The sequence below is a fragment of the Ammospiza nelsoni genome, chromosome 3, assembly GCF_027579445.1.
Source record: "Ammospiza nelsoni isolate bAmmNel1 chromosome 3, bAmmNel1.pri, whole genome shotgun sequence".
Taxonomy (NCBI): domain Eukaryota; kingdom Metazoa; phylum Chordata; class Aves; order Passeriformes; family Passerellidae; genus Ammospiza; species Ammospiza nelsoni.
In genome coordinates this window covers 59,333,027-59,359,779 of record NC_080635.1, presented here as the reverse complement: position 1 = coordinate 59,359,779, position 26,753 = coordinate 59,333,027, and the positions used below count along the sequence as shown (strand labels likewise).

Genomic DNA, 26,753 nt, shown 5'->3' with positions numbered 1-26,753 from the left:
TGCCCCCCAACATGGACACTCTAAACACAACCCTTCCCAGCACTTTGTTTCTGCCTAATCAAGTTTGAAAATGAACAGCACCAAGATCCTTAATGTGCAATTAGGGCCTTGCAGGCTGGTCTCTCCAACAGGTACACGAGCTTGTGTGTAAACACTCCAGCATTGACCTCCCCACCAGCCCCTGGGGTCACAGCAGCCACCACCATATCTGCCACAACATCCCTGTGACTTCTGAGAACTGGCCCATTGTCTCATCCAGAGGTAAAGAGCTCCAGTACCCCACACCTCCACAGGATTCAAGGAAGAATTCTTTCATCTGAGAGCATGTTGGGGAGGCACCCCCACACCACAAACAGAGTTTTATTTCAATAAATCATGAATGAAAGAAAGCAAGGCACCCACGGGCACTCTCAGCAGTATTCTTCTCCCTGAGTGCCCCAACCACTAACACCAGAGAGCAGCTGAACAGGCACATGACTCTGAAAATAAAGAGACAATTCCATGTGGGAAATAAAGACATGCACACAAATCAGACACAGAAGAGCAGTGACCGCAGGTTGCAGCAGGAGTTTGGGAAATGCAATGTTGTGAAACTTGCAGAATTTCCAAGTTATTTGGTGTTGTTGCCCCAGCTTGATTCTCACCAGCTCCTCATAGTGGAAGCTTTTATGTACTGGCTATCCCACCATGCAGTCACTACTGGACAACCTCAGTGAAGAGGGTATTCACCCCTTCACAAGGTAAACAATCAAACAAGATGGTAAATATGCCATCTCTTTCTAAGAACAATATTATTCAAGGTGGTATGCATTTTAGTAGAGAATCCTCCTAATAGAAAACCAAACAAGAACAAATGCAATGTAATGAGTATCAACCATAGACAGAATTTCTGATCCGTCAGGAGTCAGATGTGAAGTTCTGCTGCCAAAGAGCTCTTTTCATTCCTCAGCATGTCAATGAAATCAGTCACTGACAGAGACAGATATGAGGTATTGCAACAGGGAAAAGATTCTCCTGGGCAAATAGGATTAGGTCATTCTTCTGTGCCTGTTTGCAGTAGCACAAAGAGTTTGTTAAACAGTAAAGCCAGGAAATTTCCAAAGTCAGTTTTAGACAGTTCATTGGTAAGAAAGCTACCCAGCTAAATGTTGACTGCTGTTCTAGTTTAGACTAGTGTAGTCTGAAACCAAAAATCCCAGAGCATTAGCATCACTAGCTGGGAATGCAAGATCCAGAAGTATTTTCATTAACAATGTGAAGTACAGTACAGGAAGAGAGATTTCCTGGGGCCACCTCACCAGCTGAGCTGAAATTCTCTGGAGTTCTTCAGAGAAGTTTCAATCATTCACATAAAGGCAAAGACAACAGCTGTACTTTTAAAGATGGATTCTGGAAAAAAAAGGCAACTACAAGAAAAGTGCACCCTTTAAAAGACCTTTATTTTGGTTGCATGGTTACAATTCATTTATGCTTACAGTTAGATTCTTTCCAAATAATATTTCATAGCTCACCATGTACACAGTGTATTCTCTATCATTCTGTTATGGAAGAACTTTATAAAATACAGATTAAGTGACTTTTTTATCTGTACACTTTTCAGATTAGTTAATCAAGATTAAGTAAAAAGGCAAATAGATTAATTGGCAAAAAAGTGGTTTTACATTTTTAATATATTAGTACAAAATGGCACAAAAGGAAAAAAGGTAATTTTAAAGGCTATAAGCATCAAACTTTTAAAATGTTTTCAGTCAGTTCAACTGATTTAACTTAATTTCAAATACCAGTGTTGACCTTGGAATTGAACTTGTAATCTTCTTTTCTTAAGCTGTGTGATAGACATCACATACAACTTTGCACCTGTTCATGGAAACTAAATCACAGCAGTTTCAGAACACTGACATTCAAGTGCAGCTAGGAAGTTGGGAATTTCTATTCTTCCCAGTAAGTCTATGAAGTCACAGACTAGAGCATATTTTCATATAACCAAATTCACTCATGCACACTTCAGATGCAAAGATACCAGATGTGTGCAATAAAGCACAGTATTTCTTAATGCAAGGACTGGAACAAAAAATTCACATACCTACATCATTCAACCTCCCTATCTTTCTAGGAGGCTTCCAGACATAACCATACTTGATGCCAGATATAGAGATAAATGGAACATTTAAAAGATTTCAAGCAAACTGAAGGCTTAATTCACAGGCTTCAGGTATAACAGAGAGATCACATCAACTTCAGCAATCTATGTTTTATGTTTGAACCACCCATATCAAATGGGTAGGTGAATGTGATGGAAGGGAAAGAGAGAAGAAATATTTCTAACTTAAAAATAAATTCTGAGATGTGAATTCGTTGCCTCAAGCAACAATTCAGGAGTTTGTTTTGGCAGCAACATTTAGCAATATCCCAAAAGATAATTACCCACCCTGTCAACACAAGTTATCATTACTTTGATTAGCCCCCTAAACCTTAAGATGCTTCATGTTTAAGTTAACGGAACAGTTTATGATCTTGACTGTTATTTTCCTGGTAAGACAGCACCCACATCTGAGAGGCCAGGCAGCTATACTGATGGCAGTACTGAGAACATTATTTCTCAGGTTAAAACAAAAAGTCTTATTAAAAAAGTGTGATGAAGTACAGAACCACTATTTTACTCAGCTTCACAATGAGCAAACCATGACTATGAATTTCCTAATTTAAATACAAATTACAAAGCTTTCTCCAGAGACTTATCTTGCAATTAACCATATGATGACTCCAAGAAGCAATGCTCCAATAGTAAGTATAATAATGAGTATGCACATCTTCTTTCGAGATCTTTGCTGGCAAAAGAGAAAAAACAAAGTTGATTTAAAACTGTACCACATCAGAAAACTATTCAGATGCTTTTATGGTCCTACTACTTGCGCCCTTACATATAAAGATGATCAAGACAGCTAAAGATGTTTAAGGAAAAAAAACCTATCTACATTACTTTATGGCTATATTATTCAACAGAATGATTTCAGTGGTATTTTCTGGTACACATAATAAATGAATTAAAGAAAACACAGTAATGCAATGAATGGATGTAATCAGAACTCCAGGGGAAGTAACATGAGGTGACAGCATAGAGAGGAAAATGGACAATCAGTTGCATAACAGAGAAAGTAGAAATGGTCTGCTAGAAAAAAAAAAAGACTATTAGTGTATATACAGAAGGGAAGAACAACACACTAAAATTTTGGGCTCCTGTGTATCCATTCACAGTTATTTTAAAGGTGTTTTTGCCAAGTTTCTTAGGTAGAACTTGCTCTTAAAGAAAACAAACAAACAAAAAAACACAAATGAAAGAGACATGACTAGAGAACCACTTAAATAGATGTCATTACAATAAAGTCCAAGCTATGAGCATGTTGAGAACTTTCACATTTTCCATACAGGTCTATAACTTGAGATACCAAAGCACTCAAGAGCAGTAGCAGTCTTTCATCCTTTACCTGAAGGGTATAGAATCTAAAGGTTTCCTTCAGAGGATGGAAGAAAATTACCAAATGGGTTTCTCAGGCTCTTGCTAATAGCCAAGGAATAACAACTCTGATCTTGGGATTCTAGGCCATAGTCCCAGAAGTAAAGACAGTCTGTGCTGAATTTGGCAAAAGTTCTTCTGCCTGGTGCCTGGGTGGTTTTGATGTTTTGGGTTTTTTTAATTTTTTCTCTCTGAAGAACAACATCTGTGTCAGTTCTTCATAGAAGCTGTCAGTTCTCTGATGAGTAACAGCCAGACCACCACATTTCATAACAATTCTCTTCTTCTAGTTTTATTGTCTCACTGCCACTTCTCCCACAATCAGGCTAAGATTTCTTCATTTCATTGTTTTATTTGCTAGAACTCAATCAGCTTGCTGGAGTACCTTCCTCTTCTGTCCATTATCATCTCCTTACACTCACAATCCCTTCCTTCTGCATCCTGCTGACACCCCTCTTACCAGAAATTCACTGAAGTCAAACATTTCCCCTGTGATACTTAGCAAGGCATGGCAAACTTAATTTCAACATACAACTGATCATCCTTCCCACAAGTGCTGAAGCAGCCTGGCTTTGCCCATATTGCTCTGCTGTGTGAATGCACTCCTCACAGCAGAAGAGTGATACAGAGCTCACCCAAGCACAAACAGGAGCTGTAGGAGTATCAACAGCCTTGTCCCTCCCAGCATACCTGGGCCTCTAACACTTCCTTGAGAGGGTCAGGCCAGATACAGTAGTTGCTGAAATTTTTCAGCACCTTGGAACAAGGATAAGTTTTCAAGGAAAGGAAAGCAAATCCAAAGCAAACTACACAGTCCTTTCATCCAAACACAGAGCAACTCTACAGTGTTTGGTGCCTCTTGCAAGACCCACTGAACAGAAGCTTGTCAAGTCTTGATAACCTTCCTTTGAGATCAGAAGATCCTTTCCTCCTCAAAATAAATCATGAAGCTTTTCATTTTAAATTTCAACCAATATAAGTGGAACCTTATACCTTCCACTGAAATTTTTGGCTGCTATTATTTTTTTCCTGAATTTTTAAAGTATCAAAATAGGAGTCATCAAACACACTTAATGTGACAATTAGTCCCACTGAGAATACAGTTCAAGGATGCACCCTCTCCTACTTCTGAAATCAGCAGGCAGTCTTTCAGACATTCTGTCACTCATTTACTGCCCTAGCTACTACTAACACACATAAGAGGATTTTTAAAAAAAAAAGTCTAAGGACTAACTCTAACTTAAAAGGGAAGATTAATTACTAATACGATTATTTCTAATAAGTTCCAAAAATGTTATAAAGAAATGGCATTTAAAGTTATTGAAGGTCTTTTCAAAGAAGTTTGACAGTTTAAAATATGTTTTTAGCATCGAAGTAGGAAATAAAAAAGCTGGATATATACAGCTTCAGGAAGATTTCAGACAGCAAAAATTGGTAATAACTGGCCACATTTTCAGAAGATTTTCCTGCCTATCTTCTCTACTCCTCCAGTGATCTCCAAAGGCTTGCTCTCCCATATACAGGAACCTTAAACTTTTTGAATTATAAAAGTAGGAGTCTGTTTGTGTAAGGCTTTTTTGTTGGTTTGGGGATTTTTGTTTGTTTGTTTTAAGTAAAGGTGTAACTCCCGGTACTCTCATAGAATCTCAGAAGATACTGAAACAGTCTGGCTGGAAGCAGCCTCACAGGAAGCCCAATGCTTTCAGAAGTCACTGACTTATTTCATATTGACCTAGAAATACCACTGTAGTCTAACAAACTTTTAAGTCTCCAAACTTAAGGCAACTTGCTAGGCAAAATCTGAAGTGCATAAGAAAGTGTAAGTCAGGACTACTGGAGGACAGTTTCACACAACTGGCATTACCTGGTAGTTTGCTGCTCTTGACAGCTGCTGGTTTGCTTGCTGCACATGTACATCTGCACTTTCCACATTGGCTTCTATGCTGTCTTTGTTTTGAAAAGAAAGATTGCAAATTTTGATAAGTCATAACCCAGACAAAGGTTTGGAATGCTGAAATACACTTGAGAGCATATAAACAGCTGCCCCAAAATGCTGTTGTCTTCATCAGTATTCATCAGTGTACCTTGTATTATGAAAGCTTGATCCATCCTACACTTATGCCTGAGCTCATTCCAGAACTGCCCAGGCAATAATTGGCTGAATTTATGTCAGGTAACAGCTCTCCTGTTCTGCATGCAAGGCTAAAACTTCAATACCAACCAAGGCAGAAGTTTTTCAGTACTTCTACTTTTTTTTTTTTTTTTTCATTTTTAAATTACCTTTTACTTGTCCTCCAACTTGCTACCGACTACTCTCTGCTCAGATTAAAAGAAGTCCTAAGGTTTATGAAACAGAGGCAATGGAACACACAATACCCAAGAGGCATGATTCTAGTTTGGTGTTCTATCATATTGACACAGAGTGTATTTTTTCCAATTTTATGTACCAACAGTTCTAAAAACTACTTTAGAGACATTTTACACACCAGAAAAATTACATGTTTTAAACTGGATTTTAAGCACTCTTACTGTATTCCCAGTCATCTCAGCCAGTCTACCCATTATTAGGTTCTATCTGATTTGCTTTAGCATTGATAGTGTCATTAAAGGAATTTTTCGAGCAAAGGGAAGTTCTACACTGCAGCTCACCAGAGAAAGTGAATAAAAAAATTTCAGGTAATATTTTAATTGGACTTACCTATTACATCACCTTGTTCATGAATCATCATTCCTAGATCTTTGAAAATTTCATTGATGTCCATAATATCAGCCTGCAAAATGAAATCATTAATGCACATCACACATTTAAGCATCTATGTGCATTATTTAGATAGAAATACTGTTCTTTCTCCTCCAGGATGTGCATCCATGACTCCTTATACTACAGGATGAAAAAAAAAAAAAACCTTAATGTGCTTATTTTAAAAGCTTTTCTCGTACTTCAAGACCGAGTTTATGAAGCCCTTTCAAAAAAGTCCACTTAAAAATGAACATGATGAATACATTGGGAAGATGTGTGACAAGAGGTATAATTTTGCTACATTTATGTTCACTGTTTAAAATAGTTCTATATTATGACCATATTGGAAAAAAATTGTATGTATCTTTTCTTGCAATCACATAAGCACTCTTATTCCACAGCAGAACCACTGAAGTTAAACACAGTATATCAAAACATGGCTTTCATACAGTAGATTTCAAATGTACATTTCACATCCTAAGGTAATATTTGCAGTTTTGAAGGAAAAAACCACACCCACAGATAAATCCAAACTACTCAAGATTCATGCCACCAATCAATGCTCATGCTCCCTTAAAAATGCTATTTCTTTGGAACATCAAAAACATGTTCTGCTGTAAAACCACTTGTACTTACTTCAAGCTGCCTAATGGAAGATTCCCTCTCCTCGATAAGACGGAGGTCATCTTCTGTAATTTCTTCATCTTGCACTTGTGCTTGTGGTTGACTATCACACAAAAAAAACCAACACCAAAACCCATGCAGAATTGAACAAACACAGTGAGAAATTATTCAGAAGGATAAAACTACAGTTAAATACATAGCACATTTTACATTATCAGTCAATAAAATGTCTGGTTTTACCTTTGTCTGTGCCTGGCTAACAGAAATGGTATAACCATCAGAGCTGATGGTGTAGCAGAGCTGCTGGAGCAGTGCTGCACAGAGCAGGGGACTGACTGGAAATTCTAAGTATGAATACAAGGTCAAAGTTCCCTCTGAATTATCAACTGCAGAGTTTACATCTATCTGAGCAACAAAAAAGAATCTGAGTCTAAGAAACAGTTCTTAAAGAATATGAAAGTAATGGGAGTTCCCAGTAAACACTGGGCCCTTATCACAAAAGTTTTACTTTATTCAATTTGGAGTCTTGTTCCTCAGTTTGGGTCCCCGAAAACCCAAATGCAGCTTAGGGGAGCTTAAGGACCTGTCTGCAGCTGAAGCATCAGGTAAAAAGGAGGGACATTATGTGAACTGCTTCTTTTTCTCCCCATGTATGCCATCAAAGTATCTTCTTTAGGCTAAACACCAAAAAAAATCATGGCCAGCTTGCTTCCCTGCAGGCCATTCATTATTCTGAGCTAGGATAAGGCATATTAAGTGATTCAACCTACCTGTCCCAAGAGACAAGTGTTCCTTCTTTGTAGTTATCTTCTGGAGCCCCACCCTACATGATCAGTGTTTAAAAATATAAATAAAACATTATACCCCTGAAAAGAGCACTGGCAGCATTTCTATAAGGAGTCAATACTGGGAGGTTTCTGGTAAGTCAAACTGAAACATGATTCAACACGTTCTGTCTGATTTTGCTTTATGCATGCATAAGGCTGAAATATGAGCAAAAGCATTCAGCTCAGTAACTGCCTGCTACAACTTACAAGTATAGAATGTGTATTGGCATAGAGCAAAATTGATATACTGACAAGGAAAATCTGAAGCTATTCAGCACTTCTCCACCTTAATACTCCTCTGAAATCTGGCAATTCATTCTTCCCCAAAGGAAAAAATCTGTTGATATGTACAGGTAGAGCAAAAGCATTACAAAATCTACTAGAAGCTTTTGCAAGATTACAGCATGAAACAGGGGCAGTTCATTCCTTTTTGTGACAAAGGAAAGGAAAAAGTAACAGTTGTCCAGGGAGGTTATTACAACTTAATGCATCCTTTATTATAAAATCATATAGCACATGTTCTGCAGCATGTAGACTCAGCTATAAGCTAAGTGGCACTGTGGAGGCAAATCTGTTCTGTGGAGACACAGAACACCACTAACATCAATGTAAAGAATATAGTGGCACATTTTCTGATACTTACAGACACCCTTGAGCTGGCTCTTACTCTGGCTACAAAGTCTTTTTCCTTCTCAGCAGCTTGCCTTTGGAGTCTTTGGAAGTTTGTTAGTGCTGTGGTGAACTCTCCCACAAGACGGTCTTTCTGTATTTTCCTTTGACGCTGTTGGAGAAAAAATTTTACCAAGTCAAATGAGCTCAGGCTTTTCAAGGCTTTACTATTTCCAGTCTGCTAAATACCAAGGCATATATATTCCTTTTTCTTCTGAATTGGTGTAAAGTAAGGCTGTCAACAAAACCATTCGCAATTTCATGGACAAGCCTTCTTTCCTTCTAGGATAACATAACCACACAAATTAAGGCATTTAAAGAAGAAATCAATGTATTTATTTTCATTTAACAACTGGAAATGAGCAGTGATAAGAAAGCTTCTACCTTCCTTATTATCCACTGATTGTAAAATGTTCTGCTTTGTTGTGAAATAATTTGACACCAGGAATGCTAAATATGCAGAGGTGACTGAATATAGAGGGGAGAAAGGATGCAGAAAAGTGCAGAGCACTTAATATATATTTTACATAAATGCTGGAAATACATATTGAACTGAATCCAGCAGTGGGTTCACATACTCCTTTAAATCCTTTAAAACAGATCCAGAAATACTTGTTCTATCCTCTCAGGTTTGTTTTTTTTCAAGATGTAGTGAGGGGAAGGGGAATATTGGGCACCCAGGAGAGCCTCCACCATATTTTCCTAAATATATGCATTCATCAACCCTTACAATTTTATGAAAGGTTGTCATTTGCCATTCATGAATCTGTTATTTATGTATTTCATTAAGAAATAGCTTTGATAAAAGGGTAAAATTAACCTGTAAAACATTTCACTGTGAACTTTTCAACTCCAGATAAGCAAACAGAAAAAAACCCAACAAACTAAAGATACTTTGGCTGAACTAGAGATTATATACCAAGATCAAGTTCTAACACTGCTGTTAGAAGTTTACAGCTTGACAGGATGAGCACACACGGATCATGGCCTGCCATTTGTACTCCTTGTTTCAAGACCATTCACTTTTCCAAAGGCTCCTTACTAACTACCTGCAGACCAGGCTAGTTGTTTAAGTGACAATAACCTGAATCCATGTTTTCTAGAATCCTGTTGTTCTTCCCTTATTTAAGTAACAGATTTTGCTAGGATTAGAAACCACAGGAGGGCAGACAGGAGTGTGCTAACCACAACAGCCACTTCACATGTTTCTGACTGAAAGATTTTACACACACTTCAGAAAGAAGATTGATTTAGTAACAGCTCCTGTCTAGTCCTCTTGAGAAAGGAAAAGCCTATGACAAGACATAGCATATGCTGATCAGAATGATGCAGAACAGACATACTGTGATAATCAAATTATTCAGACAGTGAGTGAACAGTGTTTAGGCACACAATTCCTTGACTCTGGAAGCAGTCAGAGTGCTGGCAGAGTCAGATACAGCATCACTACAATCGATTACAAAGTGTCCAGCTACCTGAAAAATCAGAAAGGCACAAAACATTGCCTTGATTCCCACTACTTCTGTCACATAACTTCATTCCTGATACATAACAACAAGTTTGGGACAAGTCTGGACGGCAACAAAATATTCTTACATTTTAGTGTATTCCCGCATTGTGCAAATGTGTTGACTAACTAACTAAACAGTGCTTTGAAAATAGGAATAAAGAAATGAAGTGGCTCAAATACTTTACATGAGCCAACATAGTCAAACAAGCCATGCTTTTTGGTTTTATACCTGTTCACTCGTTGCAGGCAAAGATCCAAACTCTTTAATGTATTTGTCAGTTTCTTTGGCAAGTTGGTTGGTGTATTGCTGCTTCTGTTGCCTACAACCAAATGCAAATTTTTGTTAGAGACCACCAGGTATCTTTGCTGAATTTCACTGATTCTCAAAAAAACCATCAGTACTAAAAGCTTCTCTGAAGCCCACAAGGCCATCTTTATTCTGTTGTTTGCTGTAAAGGCATGAAATCATGGATTCCAGGCAAGACAGGTGTTGAAGAAGGTGTATTCTGCAGTGTGACAACATAATTAATAATTACTCACCTTTTTTTTGCCCTTAGGTTTCCTCTATTTTATTCATGTGCAGTAATACATTTGTAGTCATTATGAATACATAAATATACTTCCGATTTTATCACACAATCCTTTATCAATATTCACCTTTATTTTGTTCTGAAGCAACTCAAATTCTTTACCTGCTTTGGTATCTTCCCCACCCAGTCTATATAAAAAGGTTTTATCTGGAAAGTCATTATCAAGCCATCTGCATCATAATCAAATAACTCTTGGAAAGGCCAAGTATTCAGACAAGTGAAAGATAAAATAAAAACTCAAGCAAGGTTACATATATACATAAATTATTCCAATAAGGGTCTGAAGCATGTCCTTAACAACAGTTTCTGCACTGTTTAGGTGTCAATTTATGCTTAGATCTTGTTGGGTTATTGCATCAACTGTGTATGTATGTTGCTCTTCACCTATTCTCAGTCTCCAGTAGAATATCCCCTGTGGATTGTACCTGGCTAATGTTATGGGCCCTAAACATGGGCTGTTATGAAGAAATTTGGCTGTTCACCAAAATGAACATCACAACTTTGGTCCAACACACACCTCCTCCTACTAGTCAATCGCCACAGCAAAGCATGAAACACACAAAAAATGCCAGGATGAACACATGTTGCTTACATGCATTTGTGATGCTGTGATTAATGTGGTAAAGAAGTTTAATGAAAACATCATACTGGTTCATTAAACCATGCAGAAAAGCAGAGAGCAGCTGCAGTCTCTCCTAGAGGCATGTTAGAGAAAGTCCACCTTTAGGTGACTGAACTCCAGCAGAGCATCTGCCTTGGAGTCTGATTTCACTTCTGTTATGTTACTATTTCTGGTAGGTATTTATTCTATAATGTCACCCCTTACTGTAGCTTTCATCACTAAAAATTATATTCCCCTTCCTCTCCCAGTATTCCACCTCACAAAAAGCCCATCCCAATATATTCATTACATTGTGACACTTCTACAAGCAGATTGGAAGCATTGGCTGGAGTGGAGGGGTGTGGTGGTATGTTTTTGAGCAGTGATACTGCTTTCTGTTTGTGCCACTTTGCTAACAAACAGCACAGGTTTTATAGATGCACTGATACTGCAGGCAATGTGCATGGGCAAATCAGCACATTTGAGTCTACCCTACTTTATAAAGCACATCTCAACATCTCAGTTTCAAATCTTTCTCTATGCTCACCTTTCTCAGGGAAATCAAGCACTGCCTAACAGAAACCCACCTCATCACCTAAGAGGAGATTGTTTACAATGCAACGAAATGAAGTGTTATGATGTGAAGTACTCACAGCTGTTGCCTCAATTCAGGCGTGTCCTGTGGTGTTCCAAGCTGATGGAGTATTCTTTGTATTTCAGCAGCTGTTTGTGAAGAGGAAGAAAAATTTGAATGGGGCAGAAACAATTGCTATTCAGTTTAATGCATTTTTGCTTGACAATTCTAAAGCCATATAAATAAATTGACAGAAATGGATATGCAGGAGTTTTTCAACCTACTACAAAGATTCCATTTGTAAGTGCCAAAACAACTATTGAGTGATTTTTGCCATGTCAAAGACAAAACCTGAGGTTTCTTATGAAGGATAGGAATGTATTAAAATCTTTAGGTAGAAACAGGCAATTTAAAGATTAGTCAATTATTTCATTATAGTAAGTCTAAATCAGGGGCTTTATTATATTTTTTAAAATAAACAGCACCATTCTTATTCTGGTTTATTTTATATATGTCATTTTGGAAAACCATATGGAAGACTTCTATAACATCTTACACAAACATTTCAGAATCCATGCATCAATGAAGAGACAGCAATAAAGCATTCATAGGTTAACAGTACATTAAAAAGGAAAGAAAATTTGTGTGTCCAGGTTTAAATTGCAATTTTGAGAACCTTATGTTTTTAAGTCTGGGATACAAACTGCCAGTGATTTTAAACTGTATTTCATGAAACACATTAGTTTTGAATTGCAAGAAATGACATATTGTCTGAGCCTTATTTTCAGCCTAATATATTTTACTGACTTATGAGAAAGCAAGGAAAAAAATGGACAGAAACTTAAAGGATAGGTAATTTTTCACACTGCAAAATTTAAAGTTTCCCTGTATTTCTGTGCCCCCCCCAGCAGACTGGTTACCACACAGACAGATATGGTACGATATTATGTGGGATCCTCACTTCCTTAGCTCACTATCTATTTTTTTCCCTAAACTAAGTTAAAAATGCAGTAAGTGACAACCTTACATAAGGAAGAAAAACATATTAAAAAAAGAGAGTACTTTTCTATGCACTATAGAAGTGATCTGTAGCAAACAGAACTACAGGTAAGCAAATAAGCTGAGTTATGTTAACTAGTTAGTTAAAACTGCAATTCCTTAAAGCATTTTTATTAATAATATTAATTCTGATCTTTGCTTCATAACAAACCTCCAGTGAATGTTGTATAGCTGATACTGGATAATCTGCACTGTTTTACAAAACATCCCAACTGCTATAGCAAATACTTTGTGTGCACACCCACATAATGAATACATCAAAACAGTAAAGTTAGATTTCTATGAGGTAAAAAAATCAAATACTTCAGGCAAGTGTTTTTGAGATAACTAAATGGCATAAACTACTAACAGAAAATTTCTGTGTGGAATAGCGCTGTCAGATGGGTTTCATGCAGCTTGTATTTTAACTGAGCTGAAAAACAGCAAAACATGAGTGAAGATTTTTGATTTTGGCTACTAAGGAGCAGCCCTTCCCTGCCCCCTACCTGCTAGCCACGGCAGTGCCCGTCTGCCCGCACTTCTGGGCAGCTGCAGCTGCTCGCAAACACTGATTAACACGAGCTCGGGGAAATTAAGCTTCTTTTTTATGGACAGTGCAATGCATTGTTTTAAAATAAGCAAAATGATAACTGGCTAGTGTTATCTTCAAGAATATGGAGTTTTAATATCTATAAAACTGAACACTAATTATTCTGTATTTGTTCGAAGGCACTATGCCTTCTGACTGCAGAGCCGAGGAGCTCGGTTACTCGTATGCACTTTGAAAAGGGAAAGTAAAAAGAAAACCAAAACAGACCGAAAGAAGTCTCGGTGTGTCCTAGCCCCACCTAGAGGTGTATTATTTAACTGCAAGTGAAGAAAATACAGGTTTGTGTTTTAAATAAGAATTCCCCGAAACATGGCCTATACTTAAAATATTTGCATTCCAAGCTAACTGCACATTTATCCGACTTCTAAAGCTGAACACAAGTAGATAATTGAGAGAAAATTAAAAAGCAGTACTGCAAAATTGGTCAGATGTACAATTCCAAAGGCAGAGTTTATGGCAGTTCAAGTCTTGTGATTCAAAAATTTAGCATAAAATTCAAACACATTTTATCATGAAGTCTGTAAGTATGCATAAAAATAGTAAATTTCTATTAGGACTTCAAATCACAAGGGGAAAAGTTTGAGGAAAAAAACTGAAGGACTGAAATAATATCATTTCTAAGGACTGAAATAATATCATTTTCTATGCTTCCTATAATTCAGTATTTTCCACCTTAACCTTTCTCAATAATGGGTATTACTGAAAAAAATTATTGTTTATATGAAGTATAGCAAAAAATATTTACATAAGAAAATGAAAATGCTTATTTGAGCAAATAAATAGAAAAAAAAGAGCAGAAAAAGTAAATTTTGGGCAATAGCCTTCAGCAGCACTCTGGAAGATGCTTCATAAAAAAGCCAAAAACAAGTTAGTAGGAACAGCATAACAAAGGAAGTGGAGAAGCTGACTTTCCTGAAATCTTGATTTACAGTGTATGCCTACAGGTTGATGAGTTAAAGAAATCCAGTCTTTGTACTCCTTTGTATTAATATAAATATGCTGGCATGTATACAGACTAAAAATACATTTTTTTATAGTCTTCTAACTCTTTTGGTTTGGCTTGTTTTTACTGATTTCTCACTGTAGCTACTCCTCATTCAAATATTTGATCTAATATTATAGATATAATCACAAAGCCACCTAAAATATAGACGTTAGGTTTATAGCGATAGTTTCATGAACAAAAATTTTCAACAGGTTTAAAGATATTACCATGGGGATCACAGAGGGAAAGGGTCTTCTTCCCTCACATGCACACACAGGTCTCACAGAATCTGATTAAAAGCAAGACCTAGCTTTGCAACTCCTTAGATCACAGGACAATATCCCTTCCTTTCCTCAAGGGAAAAGCAGGTAGCCTTAGCATCTCCTACTAAAGGTTAGACTGCAGAAATACCTCTGCTTGCTCCTTCCATGGCTCCATGTGTGAAACAAGCAGGGAGAAGGACCAAGCAGGCAATTGAGAGCAAAACTGCTGAAAAACTGTGATTACTCTTTGGAAGACAGAAGTTCCTAAATTCCTGATTTCACTGCTGATGGTTGTATTTATAAGGGTTCTGCCTCCTTCCTTCATTTAGCCAGCATTTCAGGCCTGTGTAGGGAGTTCAAGCTGGCAGATCACAGCACACAGCATCTGCTCTGGTGCCCTCAGTCCATCAAGTGTCTCAAGTGTCCCAGAGAGCCAAAGGCTTAGGCCTAGCTCACACAGCCATAGCACTGCACTGCAAGCATACTGGTAACAGTCAGGGACCCAAGATCACAGCACAGCTTTGACAAGTTCCTAGGCTCGTTATGGTCTTCCCTTCCCCAGTTTCCCAATTCTTCAGACATCCCAAGGAGTTCCAAAAGACAGGAATAACCTAAGGTCCCTCCTGTCCTGGACATTACCAATCCTGCCACAGACACTGACTGAATCTTGTGCATGATTTGAATTCATTTCAGTGCAAAGTCAGACACTGGCTCACGTGAGCACTTAGGCTCCTTGGCATGCATAGGTGGCTGCTGGACTTTGCCCAGGAGCTGCACAAGGGCACACACCACGTGTGCATGCAGGCGTTCTTTACCAAAGTCACCGGCGCATGGCAACAGCCTGCAAACTCCTGCAGCCACTTCACACTGCACATCAGGGGAGATGTTTGCATAGAATGGAAATCAACAGCTCTGGCAGGGCTCACACTGCACTGGCAGGAACAGCACCTTGCCAGCTGTGGGCTGGCAAATAAGAAAGCAAGTCCACTTTGGAAACTGAGCAGAGCAGGAAGCACAGTACAGCATGCAAGTAAAATGCATTTTTCCCAAGAAACTGCGTGCAAAGGAATCCCATTTTTTTCACCTGAAAATTAGTCATGTCTTAGAAAGAAGCAGTACCATAACATTAAGAAGACTTTTCATTTGTCTTTGCAGCATTCCTGATCTAGATGTCACAATACACAACTATTAGCTGATAAAAGCTACTCAGCTTCTCTAAGGCTGATCACATGCTCAGAAACAGGTCAGACATGGTTAATGATGAGCCAGAGAAACAATTAAGACCTAACCTGAATTCCTACAGAGAAAATTATTCAAGAGTCAGCTCATGTTTATTTTTACTAAGACAAACAGTGGTTCCATTTCTAGTCAGTGGAAGGCTCTTCCTCTAGTTAAGGAGAACATAAAAAGGAAAGTAGTAGTCTGATATAAAAGACCTCCTTTTCTCTACAAGAGTCATGGAAGTAGAGATAGTTGGAGTGGAAATATTTACAATGTTTAAAAGGTAGGAGTACTTGAGAAACATGTTCCTGACTGATCTGTAATACATACTTTTTTTTCATAAATAAAACCATGTTTCACATATTGGATCACACAACTACCCTTGCTTTAGGCTGGCAAGCAAAGAAGAAAGCTTCCTTGTATCAGTAATTACTGTAGAAGGTGTAACACCACAGCATTGCTGCAGTAGAAAAGGCAAAAATAATCCCCACCCAAATCCTTCAGTAAAATCCTAATGTTTGAAAGGCAATGGATCAACTAAGAGAATGGAAATGAAGAACAGAGTGGAGGTCACTTACCTTCTCTGGCAGAGCTGAGAAGTGTCCAAGACTGTTACTGATGTTCAACTACAACATTAGACAAAGGACACTGAGGATGGTCTTACTTTGCAATGTTTACAGCAACTCCAGCTACAGGAGAGAAGCTTTCTCAAGTACCCACAATCAGCTATCTTCCTACCTTAAACTCTGTTCTACTTTACATTGAGAAAACCAAACTTTAAAACCCCAAGTGACCATGACCAAGCTTGTTGCAGCTTTATAAGTTGGAGAATGACATGTATCAACAACATAATCCTGAGAGTTCTAAAAAATATACCTCAATATAGAAGTATGAAACTGAGGGCAAATATGTTTAATTAGTGCTGCTTATTACCGCACTGCAGTAACTTCACTTCTTACTTGGATCACACAAAACTGCTTTATAGCCATCCAGCAGCTGTTTTTTTCCTTCAGCTTCCTTCAGCCAGATCCACCACACTGCCCAGTTTCATAAAGCTATGGTCTAATACTTCCACAGCAAAATGTGGCACTCACTGGGTGTGCATGGAAGAAACACCAACAGCAACACAAGCAACAAACACTGAGGCACTGCAGAGGACAAGAACCAGACAAACAGGAAGAGCAAGAACAATGAAACCTGCCTTACAAAACAGCAAGGACTGGGACCTCATAGGAAGAAGGAGCAGAACAGCTCCTCCTGAATGTTAATTGTAATGGTCCCACCTATGTCACCATCCTATACTTAAAAAGTGACAGACAGGGTTTTAGTAACTGAGGTTCACAGGGCTAAAACAACAACAGATATTTAAAGATTGCTTTTCACTCATTTTCCTTATTCCTGTGCCCAAGGAGAAGAAACAGAATCAGCAAAGTGTTTCTTTGTGTACACCTAATGCAACATTTGATTTGCTCCATGTGAGCCTTATGCTCCAGCTAAGTCTTCATAAGGCAAATAAGCAGTGGCTACAGTACCAGCACAGTCACCTTGCAGAAATGCTTTGTCAAATACCTCACATGCGCTGCGACCGGCTGGGTAACTATGAAGAAATTTCCTATTTCTTTCCAGCTGAGCAAGAGAGTCAACAAACAGCACATCCAGTTACAGATTAATTTGTGTGGAATCTAATAAACTTCAGAGTCCCTTCAGAGCAGGTTATTGGAACAAAAGAATTATTTGTTAAAATTACACCAGTTCAAACTGCTTTTGCCTGGGGACAACAAACTTCCTAAATTTATTCAAATCCAATTCAATGTGTTTTCTTTCTGCACTTCAAACGAGGGTACTTGACTAAAGATGAAGAGATGCTGCAGAAAACATTCCTAGATCAAGGAAAATTAAGAGAGACACATTTTACAAGGGCACCTAGTGGTTGGACAAGGAAGATTGGCTTCAGTCTGAAAGAGAATAGGTTTAGGAAAAAAACTCTCTACTGTGAGGGTGATGAGGCGCTGAAAGGTTGCCCAGAGAAGCTATGGATGCACCATCTCTGGAAACCTTCACAATCAGGCTGAATGGGGCTTTGAGCAATATGATATAGTGGGTAGCATCCCTGCACATGGCTGGGAGTTGAAACTAGATGATCTATAAGGTCCCTTCCAACCCAAACCTTTATATGGACCCAGTGATTCTGACTTAGTTGCAATATCTTCATTAGATATAAGTGTTCTGTGTAAGACACTCTTTAAAGCTATTAATCCAGTTCACTCCCTCAAATTTTACATAAATGCCACAGTGCTGTCTTGCTAGCCCTACTTTAAACAAGAGTGACAGTTTCTCAAAGGAATCAAATCCAGGACACCAGTCAAAAGAGACCAGTTTACACCAAAAAGCATCCCCAGGAACTCACCTAATTGAAATCAAATATCCAAAAACTTCAGTAATTTGGTTTAAGGTTTAATTTGCTTTATTCTATCTAACTCAGTATGCAATACTGATTATTCTAAAACAAGAGAGTGCGTCAGCACAGAAAAACAGTAAATGATGCATGTGTGGGAAGGAGAAAATGAAATGAGGATAGGCCTAAAGATTGTCCCCTGAGCTCTAAGGACCAAAGACAGTATACTTGGACTAGTGGGAAAACATCCAGTCTTGTAACCTTTTCTTTGTATTTTGTTACAACTTCTGGCATTTCTAAATAGAATCATGCCCCAGAGTGACCAGGAACACCAGCAACAATGCCTGAAGTTCAGGATCTGCCCTCATTTTTTTCAGTGCTGTTGTAATTATTTCATTCCAGAGTACTCCCATTTATAATGGTCTTTCAAGGATAGACTGAAGCGGGGGGATTGAAGTATTGGCTGTTCTTCAAATGTGGGCGTAGAACACACTAAACACACATTGTTAAAGTGCACAATAACTGATCATGCAATCAATTATTACAGCTCAGCCAAGGTGAAGTCATTAAATCAATCCCTTTATATTCTAATCCTAAAGTATCCCTGGTAACTTCCTGAAACCCAGAAGTTTGAGCATTTCTCTAAAGAACACCAGTAGCTTTTTAAATGCTGAAAATGAAGCATAGTTCCACAGTAAACAGTAACTGCACAAACACCATAACCCAACCCACTTCCATGAAGGAAGTCTGGTTTTTAAGAGGCCAGGTCATTACTGCAGCCACCTCAGGAGCTGACATGGAAAGAGACACAACACACCACAGACCAGTCAACACAAGCAAGTAGCTGCTACTGCAGGGTCACTCACAATCACAATGAATCACTGACCTGGACTTGTTCTAAGCCCTAACAGGTGTCCAGCCCAGCACAGCAGCTTTACAGCAGATTTGATAGAGAGCTCCCTGTATAATCAAGCTGCTATGCAATCTCCTGTCCATAAGGAGATAAATCCAACAAAACTGAGCTGCAACAGGCATTTTAAGTACCTTAGAGGGATCTGAAATACAATTCTCTAGAGACAGGAAGAAGCATGAGGACTCTGGCCACATCCCTTCTCCTCTGCTGCAAGTGCAGGCTGTTTTGAAAAAGTTATCTTGCTAAGGTGAGTCCATTTATACTTGCTCCATCAACAAAAGCAACAGTTCCAGTAAAATTGTGGATGTCTTCACTGGCCAGCTTGCTCCTTTATAATTGTAATGCAATACATTGACAGTCAAGGAAAAAACTCTCCCTTTTCTGCATATATTGACACAAACTGTGCTGGGGCATACATGGAAGACTCATTTTTTTCAATCTATTCTGGTGCTAGCATAAATAAATCCCTGCCCCTCCTGTGCAATGTCAGCCAAATAAGACAAAGACAAGACGAAACACAAAAATATTGAAAAAACTTCCCAGATTCAGAGACAAATCTGTGAGGCATGCTTTCTTAAATGTATATGCTATGTATTTTACATAGAAAAAAAACCTTTAAGAACTGCATGGAAATGATTCAGGTTGAAGATTTCTATTTTAAGAAATAATTTATTTCTACAAGAACTATGAGCTTCATAACTTCACCTCATTGCAAAGACAAGCATTTAGAAAGACTCAAATTAGCTAACTTTCTCCGCAATTCCTCAGCCTTGGAAGAAGTCCACAAAATGAAATGTGTAAGGATATAATGGTTCTTAAAATCCCTAAATAACCAGCCTTTTCCAGGTTTTATAGCAACTTCACTCTCTATCCAAGAAACCTTCTGGACAACAACAACAATAATAATATAAAAATTGTTTCAGCTGCTAAGTTCCCACAAAGTTTAATCTGGTTAACTGCAGCTAATTGGAAATTTCTGACAATACCACTTTTAGAAGCCTCAACAAGCTCTACTGGGAGGCTGTTTTCTTTAGAACCACACCTGTACAAAACCACACTTTTTATATATAGACAAAACAGAATTTTCTTTTCATACAGGCTGTGATTTCAACACCTCAGTGATCTCATTTACTTTTCATGTGCCCATCTGTGTTCTTCTATAGCCAAGAGTAATCATGCAAACCTGCTGGTGTTTCAAACATAGTGACAGATACAGATTTTCGTGAATGTTTTTAGCTGAACATTTTAACTACCTACTAGGCTTAAACCACAACATAAAGGCATCCATTGAAAGTGTTAATATTTTTCAGGGTTTAATTTACATTTATTATTTTCTACAGTCAGATAAAGTCACAGGCGAAGTCATATGATTGATTTAACTCCCATCTTAATGATATTCAGTGAGGATAGTAGCTTCTACAAAACTTGAGATGCAAGAGAAATTGAATCAAATTGTTGTCACAGGACAGGTATCACATGGCAGAGGGATCTCTGCTGGTTTAAGCTGACCTTCCAGGAATGTGCTCTATATGAATTGATACTTGTGCTGCATTAACAAGCAGCAAAGGACACCAGCAGAAAGTAGAAGTCCCTATGCGAAAGTATCTCTCAAAGTCAGCCAGACCGCCTCCAACCATATGTGGATTGTGGCTACTGAAATTTATTTATTTTTATTTTATTTTTATTACCTTGCAGCATGCAGAGAATGTGTTTGTTGAGCTGGGCTGATCTCCAGTGTGAATGAACAAGTCAAATACTTTATTAGTGACCTACCATGCCAATACTGAGCAAGGCTAGATTATGCCATTCTTACTGGCATCTCAACCAACTCTGTGCAAAATGCTGACACTACCTGGAGCAGTTGGGAAGTGAAGGAAGGGTTTGGTAGGGAAGGAATATGAATCCATTACTACAGTTAATGTAGGTTCTCTAGCTTGATTACTGTTTGCAAACAAAAAAAAAAAAGTGCTTTAAAAGAAGTGTTTTAAAACCCAAAGATGGGGTATATTTTACCAATATCAGGCTTTGTTCTGTGTTTCCAAGCAAAAGACAGCATTCTAAACTGCTTCTAAATGGGCAGCTCCAAAGCCCAGCTCAAGATGCCAGTGGAGACTTGATAGTTAGAAATCTAGCCTGCACCATTCTTGCTTTTCTTCAGGGACTGCTCCAGGTCCCTGAAGCATTTATTTTGTAGCTACAAATAAAATATTAATTACAAAGCAAAACAAAAGCACACTAGTCTGCTTCTTCCTCAGTGCCCCACACATGGCAGAGTTATTGTATGTGGGGGGAGGAAAAAGCATAGCTGTCTACTTCTTGCAGTGTTCCTGTCAGAGACATGAGTCAAATCTTTCCAGCTGAGCAGAAGAGTCACCTACTCCTCCAACTCCTCTAACTGCATCCTTCCTACATTTATAACTGTGAAGTTGTTCCTGTAGAGGAATGCAACTCCCATTTTTCTCCCTCTTGGGAACATCTTTTTAAATAAAATGCTTTCCCTCTTTTAGCCACACAAAGAGAATCAGTTCTTTAAAACACAGAAAATGGTCAGATTTCAAAGAACTGCTCCCCCTCATCTTCAGTTGTGAGAAATCTGAAAATTACATATTTTAAAGTCTTTAAATTAGGCTTTTTGTTTGTTTCACTTAATCTACTTTCATCTGTCCACTTGTTGGAAGATCAGATTTATACAATTGTATGCCCTTCCAAAAGAGAGGGAGGGGGGGAAAAAAAGGAAAAAAAAAGGAAAAAAACAATCACATGTGTTCATCCTCCCAGGCATATCCCAGTAAGGTAAATGAACATGACTAGAAATACAGCTTTGTAAGCAGGCAGAATTTGTTTTGTTACAGAGATATATGTTTTGATAGCTCATCTTGTATCTGTGCATCACACTCATTCCTTGTCTATCCTGTTGCTGTAGACAAGAGGAAATATTTCAAGGAAATATTGAAGGGAAGCATTTAGATTTGTCTCAAGTTAATAGCACTGCCATTAAGCTGACAAATAGGTGAGAGTGCTACCTGTGAAATCCAGTTCTAGAACAACTGCTCCTTCAGTAAACTGATTAAACCACCTTGATAATAGGTTCTCTGTCTGCAAAGGCCAGACAGGTTGGAGCTTTACATCCCACATATATTCTTCCACATATTCTCTCCTCCATATTCTTGTTCTTCGTATTCAGAAAGCTAGGGACAAACCTCAGCCACCTTTAAACTGCACTGGACTTTTAAAGCATGAAATATAGGTCACCTAGATTTTATAAACAGATATAATATAGGCCTGAAATGAGAATTACAGTTACTTTAGACTAGGATCCAGACAGACTGTCAAACCTTAACTACCAGTTGTGTTCTAGTAAGACAGAAATTTAGCAACTATCCAAGTCTAGCTCATTATACACTTCTTTGGTTTCATTATTTGAATCTGAAATTCCCTTAGCTGTTTGCAGATCTGCTTCTCATCACTGTTAATACAGACCCGAAACCAAACCAGTGAGACATGGCTTGCAGGCATAGCTGCCCTCACTGAGGTTCAGCACACAACACTGCAGCTCATTTGAGCACATGTGATTCAGACTCCCCAGACTTCAGAGCACTGCTCAGAGTCACATGGATACTCAAACTCCAGCAGTGGGTCTAAGAGCCTCTCTCTCTCCTGCCTGAGGCCCACCACTTTCTCTGGATGTCAAGAGCAGCCTTAAGTTTTGCAACTCCAGCTTCTCAGTGAAACAGTTGTGACAAAAGTAATAGAGAAATACCCCACTGACTAGTTCCCTAAATCTCAGCTCAGAGATGTCACTGAGTTTCAGGCTGAGCAAAGCAACTGTTCTCTAGATGTTGTTAAGTGATGTTATACACATTTATTTCTGCAGAAATGCTGCAAAAGTGAAACAAAGCACATCCTTCTCTACGGAACAGCTGAGAGAAGTTTTACACACAGAATGCTCTGGGGTTGGGGATCTCAAACACAGGCAGGTGTAAGAGAACTCACAGTACACACAGCAGCATATGCTGCTTCCCATTAGCTAGCTCAATTTCAATTTTCAAGGTCCTAAGAAGGACTCACCAACACCCTCTCCTCCAAAGAAACTCAAAAAGTCCAGTACAGATAGCATTTACTGCAGTAGCTGAACAAAGGTTTGTACAAGGCACAAGCAATTTACAGCTCTTAACACACCTTCAACAAAACAATCAACGGCATGATTGCATCAACAGATAAAAAAATCTGTCCTTTAAAGTTAAAAGGCTAACCAAGATGTTACCAAACACAAGTGTATGTCCTTCCATTAACCCAGACCAAAAAGAATAGTATCTTGCAACTGATACAATTACTGAAGCAGTGTGTTAAACCAGCATAGAGAAGAGCTTTCCTAGCCAATCAGTAACAGTGGGCTAGATGAGCTAGGAAAGCAGTGAGAATACAACATCAGCACCCTGCCCATGCATTATGAGTGAGGTACTTAACATATGTATTTTATCTTGAAACAGATCAGTTTTATTACTTGGAAGGTGAGGATGTAGTAATTCAACCTTGAAGAAATGTTAAAGATTGTTGTTCTCACCCATGCTACTTCCTATAAACTCTGGTGTATTACTAAATCTTGGCTGCACAATGTTATCTAATATAGGAAGTTCTGTATTTCCCCAACAAGTTAAAGGGCCGGCTTGTAGCTCTAAGGGCCAGTTTCTTTTTGACTAATCTGTATCTCATCTCCATCTCTATAGTAGTATTCCCACCTTGCTTGCAAGAAGTGTAAACTAGTTTTGAGGTACCTCCTGAAATAGCCTGGTGATCTGAAATGAAATTCATTTCCTCTATTAATCTCACACTGAAAACCAGAGTATCTACACACCTCCAGGTTAACCAAGAAGAATTCAAATGTGTTGACGCCTCTCACAAATGCTTAGCATCTCCAGGCAGAATTGCAAAACCAAGGCAACTGCTTAGATGGAAATCCATGCATTTATGGTTGAGATTCTTGTCTCTCCCCCTTCCTTCCTAACCAAGATGAAAAACTGCAGTCTAAGAGACATGTTCAGCATCTCACTAGCACTATAGGTGCCTAAGCTTGCAGGTTTCTTCCATCTGACCTGGAAGTTCCTGCAGCTCCCACACTCCAATAGAAAGCTGCAAGGGTATTACACACAGTGGGAAAAAACGCTAGAAAAGTCCTTAAGTCTCTAAAGACCTCAGTTCAGGAAACACATAGGATCCAGACTCTCATAAAAATCTATGGACTGCAAGAGTAACTGAGTGGTTGCAATTCAGTCAGATCTACACAAGAGCAAGGGATGGACTCCAGCTGTGTCCCTACCAGGACTAGAAAAGTGTTTGGCTGCTGCTTTTCAGAGCAAAGCTCCTGTTTCTGAAGCCATGCAGCAGTGGGGCTTAGAGACATTTGAACTTGGATCTTGGCATGGCAGTAGCACCTATTTATTGCTCAGACTTCAGCCATCTAAATTTCAAGATACAAAAGACAGTAGGACTGCAGATAACTCTTCTGGCACATCTCCTATCTATGCATGGGCAGCTTGCTGTTAGCGTGCCTTGGGGAGGAGACAGAAGAAGGAAGAGCAGGGACGGAAGGGGAAAGATGAGATTAAGGAATCAGTGAGTCCAGCACAAGACAGTTAATTATGTTCAGCAACTTTCATAATACTCTAGTTTCAATTGCTGACTTTATGTTTTCATCTGACAGAAAACCCTTTTTTACATCTTGGAGCCTCAGTGTCTGTCACAGGTGGACAGCTGCCTCTGGAAGACCAAGTTAGAAGCCATCAGACTGAATGAGTTCACTGCGCAGATTTTAGGAAATAAAGCATGAGGACTTTTACAGAGTTGGTTTGTTAACTTTAGGTTGTGGAAATACCACCCTGAAGTACAGAAACTTTTCAATAAGGCAAAATTGCAATTTTTGTTCTTGTCTATTGAGATCTGAAGAAATTCTTTCTGAAAGAAAATAGAAAATATAACTGGAAAAATGGGAAAAAACCCAGTCTGTGCCACTAACCTGCACTACAAATACCAACTTCTAGAATTTGTCTTCAAAACAAAGATTAAAATTTTAATAAAAACTGACATACGTGACTGTCCAGAATTCATTTGAAGTTTTAACATAAAATACTCATTTCTGCATGCACTCTGCATCCTGCACAACATAAAACACATGTACCAAAACTAGCCACATATTGTTCATGACTATTTCCCTTCTGATTAACCATATGCTTAACATAGTTTGTCAATCAAGTTGTATTTGCTTTGTATACACACACATTAAAAAAAATGGAAAATGGTGGAAAAGGGAAAAAGGATTGACAATCCCAGCAGCCTAATTAACCTCTAGCTTGAATACCCCAATTAGGTGGCTAAAAAATACTAAGTAGCATGAAACTAAGCACTGGTATTTTAAAACTTGTAGAATCTTATTTACATATCTAAGACACACAAGGAACAAGGGGAACCTGCAAGGCCACAGCTTCTGTCCCTGTTAAAAAATTCAAGCTTCAGTGAATACTTATGCAATCCTTGCTCAGCAAACACCTCAACCTACCATCTTAAAGTGTCCTTTAACTGCCAGGACAAAACTGGTGAATACAGTGTGATACTATCTGTACTTGCCATGGCAGATCACTGCTAACAATACACATGAAGGAAGGAATGGTCACGCTGTGTGGGGTGCCACAAACCTACCAAATGAGTAGGCAGAGTCAGAGTTAACTCCCATGAATGAATCTGAGACACTCACCTCGAGTGGGGCCACCACCATTACTAAAATTTTACACAAAACATGCACAAATGTAACTTACAGCATTGTGTGATCTTCTGGATGTTAGAAGTTATGCGTTGGGCTAGTTGATTAGGATCCCCCAAACCTGGTCCGTACGACATGGCTGAGTAGATCTGCTGTCACAGTCATCCACAACAGGAAAATGACAGGCAGCCTCTACCTACAGAAAACAATAGTTATGTTTTGGTCATTGGTTTATAAAGGTCTTCATCTTCTTAAACAATACATGGGAGAAGATTAAAGAAAACTCCATATCCTAATATTTACCCTCCCTGAACGCACTGTACTTCAAAGACAGAGTTTATCTTTTGTCAAACTACTTATATATTTTCCCCATTGTAATCAAAGAATGTCATTTTCATTGTATTTACCATTCCAGTAAAAAAATGTTTAATCTGAAACTGCCAAACCCTCTGAAGAATTACATCCCAAACCAATTACATTGTTACTTACATGCCATATATCACCCACCGCAACAATAAAATCCAGCATAAGTAACCACTGGAAAAAAAACTTCAGAAAAAAAGGCAGCAACCAGTTTCCTCCAAACACCAATCATTTGTATCAACTTCAGTTTTAGTTTAACCCAGTGCCACCTAAGTTCTATGAATGCTAATCAGCACTTTATCCTGTTTCAGCTGCTGTATTTGCCAATATGAATTCATTTTTCAACAACTTGGGTATTCAAACACATTTTTAGGGGTGTTTTTCCATCCATACAGATAAAATTTCAGCACAAGCTCATAGGCACATATCCTAAATCAAAATTAATAAGACGTAAATTACAATACCTGTGCAAATCAAAATTGGTGGTTTATCTGTTCTGCAGTGAGAATGCAGAATAATCAAGTGCAACACATCCAACACAAACCCACAATTTCATCCAGGC

The 26,753-nt window shown here is 38.4% G+C and overlaps 1 protein-coding gene across 1 annotated transcript in view; it reads right to left on the bottom strand.

The window, feature by feature from the left end:
* Positions 1 to 1,418: 1,418 nt before the first annotated feature.
* The window catches only part of STX7 (syntaxin 7), a 31,063-nt gene continuing 5,728 nt past the window's right edge, over positions 1,419 to 26,753 (bottom strand). The window contains exons 2-10 of the mRNA XM_059468473.1: positions 25,884 to 26,024; positions 11,729 to 11,798; positions 10,114 to 10,204; positions 8,349 to 8,486; positions 7,649 to 7,701; positions 6,891 to 6,981; positions 6,213 to 6,285; positions 5,379 to 5,461; positions 1,419 to 2,828 (exon numbers count right to left, since the gene is read on the bottom strand). Of these exons, the coding sequence (XP_059324456.1) occupies positions 2,736 to 2,828; positions 5,379 to 5,461; positions 6,213 to 6,285; positions 6,891 to 6,981; positions 7,649 to 7,701; positions 8,349 to 8,486; positions 10,114 to 10,204; positions 11,729 to 11,798; positions 25,884 to 25,965 (774 nt within the window). The 5' untranslated portion in view covers positions 25,966 to 26,024 and the 3' untranslated portion in view covers positions 1,419 to 2,735. The remainder of the gene's footprint in view (positions 2,829 to 5,378; positions 5,462 to 6,212; positions 6,286 to 6,890; positions 6,982 to 7,648; positions 7,702 to 8,348; positions 8,487 to 10,113; positions 10,205 to 11,728; positions 11,799 to 25,883; positions 26,025 to 26,753) is intronic.